Raw genomic sequence first — 7,105 nt, forward strand, 5'->3', positions numbered from 1 at the left:
TGGCTAACCTGGGGACCTTCGTGCGCCCTCCAGCTCTCTACCTGTAGTAGCTGCTCAGTAATTGCTCTAGTTAACTAGGAGCTGTCTTAGCTGTTTTGTAGATAGCAAGTTATATTCGTCCGATATGAGAAGAGCTAAGAATAAAAAGCAAATCGAACTTTTGCATTTCCTTATTTTATAACAACACGTAAATATTATAGATTAGGGTGCAAGATTTTCCAAGAAAAACTTCGGAAATTTTATTATAATCATTATAAAAATAGAATCACCTCTATTAATGTGAAAGTCTTTAATTTGTGTTAGGATGTCACATATATTTTTAGAAATTTACCAGTGAAGATTTTTTTAAAAGAATTCTTATATATAGTCCTATGTAAGATTTATTTCTTGTAGTTTTGCAAATGAAAATTTTATCTATTAGAACTTATATAGTCAACTCTTTCTTTTTTTGGATTCTAAACAGAATAGTTTTGGCATTGGTAGCTTTTATTCACCAAATTGGTGACTTGTATTGACAAAAGTAGTCTAATTACATCAGTTCTACTAATTGTCAGCGTTTTCCTTACTATGCCGGAGATGCTTTATATCTTTGTCCCAACAGGAGAAAAATCTGGATAATTTATTTATCATACCAATATTATTTTAAAACCTAAACTGTAAGTATTCAGACCAACCAACCAAACTTACTCAAGTATAAGAAAATGTTGAAATTGCAAAGGGAGGTATCAGTTGAGTGGATGTAAATCTTGCTAATACCCTTATCTGGTTATTTATATAATTATTTTGTGTATCTCACAGAGTTGAGAAAAGATTCAATTTGTTGATTGGTTGTTTTTCTATTTTTACTTTCTAAGGAAAGTACTATCTTTTGATTTGGGTCATATCTTCCATTGTGCTGGATCGCTATTCGGTGCTGTTAATGCCATGTTGGGGATTTATTAATGGTTGGTAGGGCAGGTCAGGCATTAGTTGTTTTTCCTCCTAAAATTACATTTCTAGTTCTCAGAATATCCAAACTAGAAGGTATTTATGCCTGGTACATACTGATGTGCAGCAACAACTTTATGACCAAAATTTGGTCTTTTAAAAAATAAATTAAAAGAGAACAAAGGAAGAAAATAAGGATCTGTACTATGAAAAATGATAGAGTGCAAATCTACTCGTGTTTTTAAAACCTGGCAAAATATAAGGTATGAAAAGTTTTTTAGGGATTTTAGATCGAGATTAGCCAAGAGAGCTGTCTGTTTTTGGATATGAAGAGGTAAGATATAATAGCTATAAAGATATAAGCATATTTCAGCAGAGTAAAATGGCATGAAACCTTATGACTGACTTTAGAGAAGTCTGGACGGACACTCGTTTGATGGTAGCTGAAAGTTATTTTATAGAATGGAGAGTAGGCCAAGGACAGTTACCACAGGGGTGGAACTTTTTAGAAGAAAGATAGTGTTGACGTAAGGCTTAGTGATGGGGCGTGGGCATTTCAGCGTCCTGACCCCGGGAAAACCTGGGGAGATGGCAGTTTGTGTGATGGTGGAGAGAGAGAGAGAATGATGCACTTTGTTTAGATTTCAACTCGCTGTGGATTACTCAGGATCTGAGAACCCGGGCGTTTAGTTAAAAGGAAGATCAGGTGACATTCTAGTTCCTGAGTGTCAGCAACAGGCCACTGGGCTGCAGTACAGTGAAAATTAACAAGTGGGTTTGTTTTTTTGGTATAAAAATTTGATGTTGATTCTGTTTATAAAACATAGGAATCGAAGGTTACTGATACCTTTTTTCTAATATAATAATTTTTCATATCTGATATTAGAATGGGTACAATGGCAGATAAAAATAGAATATTCATTCTATTCTATGAGCATAGTATATACCATTTGTAAATAATTATTAAAAATTATTAGAACAAGTAATACTTATTATATATTTTTTCTGTATCTTGTACTCATTTTGATATGTTTGGAGTTTTCCAAACTAAGTTACTATAGATTTATAACCATTTAATCTAGTGCAAACATTTAAAGAAACAGACAAACATTTTGAACTAGATTTCTGCAATTTTATTAAGCGGAAAACTATAACTGAAATAAGTAAAATGGGTTTGGGCCTTATTTTATATTTGATATTTGTATTAAAATATATTTCCTTAATTTTGGCAAAAATCAGTTATTTTACGTAATAAAGTTTGATGTGTGGAGAGAGCCGTCTTAGTCTTCTGAGCTCGGGTGACGACACCTGCTAGTTTGCTGTGCGCTGCTCCCGTGGGGTGAGCGCCACAAATGGGCCAGCTTGTCAGACCCGCGCGCCTGAGGGCGGCACCCCCTTACAAGTGGATGTGGACGCAGCGTCTGAGAGAATGGCATTGTTTGGTCTAAGATCGCGAAGCTAATAGCGGGCGGAGTAGGACGAGCTGTGGGACTCTTGTCTTAAATCAGCTGCAGCACAGCACAGCGCCCATGGCTGTGTCCTGGAGTTACACCTCTGCGTGTGAGTAGGTGATCTTATCCTTAGACAGGTATCGTCTGCTCGTTCCTTCAGGGCTGTTTTTCTGAGCTTTCTTTTTTATGTTGTACACAATTCATTTGAATCATGAATTATACAGCTAAAGTGATTTCAACTTCTTGTTATAATTTGGTTAGAATAAATAATTACAAATTGTGTAGCATGCCACAGCTTTTCTGCTCTTGGGCACTTAGAGAAAGGTGTCTTTTATAGAGGTGAATATGTGGGACCCCCCAGAAACTTATCATGTCTTATTTTTGCTATGTTTTAAAAATGTGAGCAGATTTGTATCCTATCTTTTTTCATACCACAAATCCTCATTTTCTTCCTTTGTTCTCATTAAATTAAAAAAATCAAATAACCTCTTTAGGCACCAATACTGTTTTTCATGAGAGGATGAAAGGTATTATAAAGTCATTTTGACAGATAAAATATGCAACTCCTAAATTAACTTGCAAAAAATTTTAAAGTATCTAGAGAACGCCTGTTTTTGTAAGGCAGAATACAAAGAAAATTGTTTTTGAACATTTCGTGTATTTTGTTTATATGACAGAAAAAAAATTTTAAACTCATTTTAATTCGATATGGTAAATGACTTTGCTACTTACTGCTATTTCAAAGCAACTCTTAATTATAACTGCTTATTTTACAATGATTTATAACGTTTCTTTAGTTATCACATCTTTTTATAAACACATTGACAAAAAGGTTAACTTTTTAGTTTTTATAAGCAAAATTTGAATCTGTTTTAGGACGCCGGCTTTAAGAAGCATCAATCTACTTGCACTAACAGGCTTTTATTGCCTTCTGTAATAGCAGTAGGATGCTAAGAATAGAATTATCTACTTCAGGTCAAAGAAAACTCAGTCTTATGTGATCAAGGGAATGTAAATTGAAGATCTCAAGTCATGTCATGTGCAGATGTGGAAGTGAAGGGCAAGTCTGGATTGTGGTTTTGCACTGGACCGTCTTAATGAACAGGGCAGGTGACAGATGCAGGAGTGAGATTCTGTTACAGGACAAGCCTGGCCTCCCACTGGGGACTTAGCCCTTACTGCGGGGTAGCGTGTGTGCCCCGCAGTGGGGAGGGGAAGTGGTGACGAATCGGGCTCAGGCTGCTCTTAAACTGCGCCAGCCCCCCGCCCCCCGCCTCCACCTGTGAACGAGACGGAAGTCGGACTCGCGGTGGCTTTTCCGTGGGAACGGGAGTCGGCATTCTGGAGGTTTGTCCGAGGATGTCCGAGGACGGGAGTGGATTTGTGGGTCATGATTTCAGTCCTGGTCCCAGAACCTTAAAGTCCGAACTGGGCACACCCCTTGGTCCTTGTCTCTAAATGAGGACCGGGACTAGATCAGGCTCTTTTACTACTAGTAGCATTGGACACTCACACGCGCCTTCACCTTCCAGCAGCCACTACTTGAATTTCAAAATCGAGTAGTGGGTACTTGGGTTTCAAGATGACAAGTGACATCTTCACATATTGATGTGTATTATTAAATGTAATCAGATATCCACTGAAGATTATTTTCAAACAAGCAAAGATTTGAGCATAGAACTAGAGTAGTTCAGTTTAATACTTTTTTGTCTTTACTTATTAAAATGTGCTAACATAGCAAATTTTAAAAATAACGATGGCTAGTAGAAATATAAATCATCCATAATCATTTATGAAACAACATATGTTACTATATAAAGAAGTCCTTGTGTTTTTTCCAACCACGTGGGGTAACTGATAATACAGCTATTAGGCAGACGCTTGTAAAGTCATACTCCTGAATTTGTGAGTCCCTTCCCTGGAGCACACCGAGGAAAACCACAGCTGTCATTAATGCCTGGCCTTTGGTCACGGGTCGCAGCTCTGCTTTTTTCTAATGAGCCAGGGGTGAGTGGGCCCTTAGAAGCTTTTTTCCTGCTTGGGAAGCTGTCTCTGTTTTTGTCAGGGGTCAGGACTGCTTGCCTTTGTCAATTAAAAGGATGTTCAGTGAAAAGATAAAGGATTCCAGCATCGTTATCTTCTTAAATTTTCGTAGACAGCCAAAGGAGCTTGGGTGGCAGGAGCCAAGGCTACCAGTCAGCTCCCGCATCGTTTGTGACATGCATCTTGGTGTATAACTGTTGTCCTCACAGACTATGTAAAGTAAGACACATAATGCACGCTTGTTTATGAGGTATTTTGACTCATAACTCATGCTTGTTTATGAGTTTAGACTGAAACTTAACTAGGCTTTTTAGATGACTTTATGTGCTTAGCTTACTTTTTTTGGCTACAGCTTTCTGTCACTTATTTCTTCTTGTGATGTCCTATTTTAAGTGGTGAGAGATGATTAAGGTCTTGAGTTGAAAGGGGGATTTTAAAAGCTGTCATTTCATCTGCCATTTTCTTCAAATTCATATTCATTTTGCTATCAGAAACTGCACATGGAAATAACCTTGGTTTTTGCTTTCATTCTATTGCATCAAGTCTCAGATACCCTACTTTAAGCATTACGATAAATATGCAATCAGTGTACAAACATTGTGAGCTGTACAGTATGAGTTTGTGGTAGGGATGATTCAAAAGTTCATCAGACAGCTCATGCTCTGTGCATGCACTGACGTGGACCTTATCCAAGAGTGGGAAGTTCATGCTATCTCAGAGAAAATAAATTGATGGTTAAAAAAAAAAGAGTGATCTGACCTCTCTAGTTAAGGTACTTTTCACATAGGAGGTGCCAAACCCCAATTTTTTTAATTTGAGGAGTCCACACAGTCTGCTCATCTATAAATCTGTTGTGAAACTGTATTTGCCTTCAACAGAATTTCTGTTATGTTTAATGTCTTAAAATATGTATACTGAAACATAGTGTCAGCACATTGCTTAATTTTTAAAACGTTCTTTTGCAGTGTGGGGAGAGGTAGAGAAAAGTTTAACTTGCTGCTAAGTTTTTCATAGGCACTATTAAAATTTGTGTGTGTCATTTGAAACTTTAAAAAATTCCTTTATTATAAAAGTCAAGAAATGCAAGAAATTTGTCCAAAAAAATGAAAAAAACTAATTTGAAAAGATATGTATGCACCCTCGTGTTCATTGTAGCATCATTTATAATGCCAAAATACAAAAGCCACCCGAGCGTCCACTGAGGGGTGAATGGATAAAGAAAATATGGTATATCCATACAATTGAATATTACTGAGCCCTAAAAAATGAAATTTGCCATTTGTGACTGCACAGATGGACCTTGAGGGCATTCTACTAAGTGAAAAAGTCAGATAGAAAAAGACAAATACCATGGGATGTCTCTTATATGTGGAGCCTAAAAGTGAATGAATGAATAAAGCTCATAAAAAAAGAAAATGCAAAATATCTCAAGGACACAGTGAAGTATAGGTACAGTAGTATGTATTAGCCTTTCAACATTTAGGCAATAAGAGGAAATAGGCCTTATTGGGGCCTTGATAGTTTTAATAGGCTTCAGATCAAAACGTCGCCCCTTTGAGTTACTGAATTACATGAACTGTAACAGGTCTTATAAGAAGTGGAAAATTCCATTCAAAAACCTGTTATAACTCTCAAGATATGGGCTGTTTTCCAGTTGGACTAATGTGTGTAGTTTTGCTGTGAACCTTCGTTTAAGGATATCCTTTGTGTATGCGTTGCTCATGTTTTGTTTGTCATGTGGTAACACTAAGTGTTATGAGTAAAATCATTTCTCGCTGATCCATAGGTGGCACCTTCATTGGAGAGTGATGAATTTTCACCACTTGTGGCCTCAGCCGTGCCTGTCCCTGAAGTCTCACACGACCAGTTTGTGGCCCAAGGTATCCTTTTATGAGGACATTCTACTCTCACAAAGAAAAATGACGAGCCTGTCAGACAGATATTTTGAAAGTAAATGTCTAGATAAGAACAAAATTAAATAAGTCACAGAACAAAATGTCTGGATAAGAACAAAACGAAATGTCACAGAACAGGATAGAATAAATTAGAATAAATATATCAGAAAGTAACAAAACAAATACTCTTAATTAATAAATGGGAACTTGGCCAACAAACAGTCTTATTGACATATGGTTCTTTATCAGTTAAGCATAGCTATTTGGTGTTTGAATTGAGGAACTGATGGATACTAATTAACTTCATTTTTTTCCCTCTTTTGGGAAGACACTTCAGTGTGCCATAGTAGTCAACTCAAAAGTGAAGAGAATCTGGTCCTAAGTATTCTCACAGGATTTGCTTCCGTTTTAGTGCACAGAGTGTGTTGAGTCTTTATTTTGCTGCAAGTACATGACGAGTAGCCTAGGATTTATTTTGATTAATGGCAATAGATAAATTTTACACTTTGTATATTTGAAGGTTACAACTTAGCATTAAATTCCTGTAAGGAATATACTGTCTTAAAAGAAGGTAATTTTAAACACTGAGGGTATAACCATCTGCAGAGAAAATGCTTCCTAAACTTTAGAAATACTTGCTTAATTAAGACTACTCTGAATTTTCATTACAGTATTTGTTCCATAACTTCCTAAACAATGTCACATTTTGATTTTTAGTAATTTATGTTGACAATATACAAACGTGTTCGATTATAGGAAGTACTTATTTGATTCTCTTAAGAACAAAGG

At 36.5% G+C, this 7,105-nt stretch overlaps 1 protein-coding gene across 1 annotated transcript in view; it reads left to right on the forward strand.

Annotated features, from left to right (window-relative positions):
• The window catches only part of RTTN (rotatin), a 130,658-nt gene that overhangs the window by 87,229 nt on the left and 36,324 nt on the right, over positions 1-7,105 (forward strand). The window contains exon 35 of the mRNA XM_023534106.1: positions 6,208-6,301. Within this exon, the coding sequence (XP_023389874.1) occupies positions 6,208-6,301 (94 nt within the window). The remainder of the gene's footprint in view (positions 1-6,207; positions 6,302-7,105) is intronic.

The sequence above is a fragment of the Pteropus vampyrus genome, unplaced genomic scaffold, assembly GCF_000151845.1.
Source record: "Pteropus vampyrus isolate Shadow unplaced genomic scaffold, Pvam_2.0 Scaffold119, whole genome shotgun sequence".
NCBI lineage: Eukaryota > Metazoa > Chordata > Mammalia > Chiroptera > Pteropodidae > Pteropus > Pteropus vampyrus.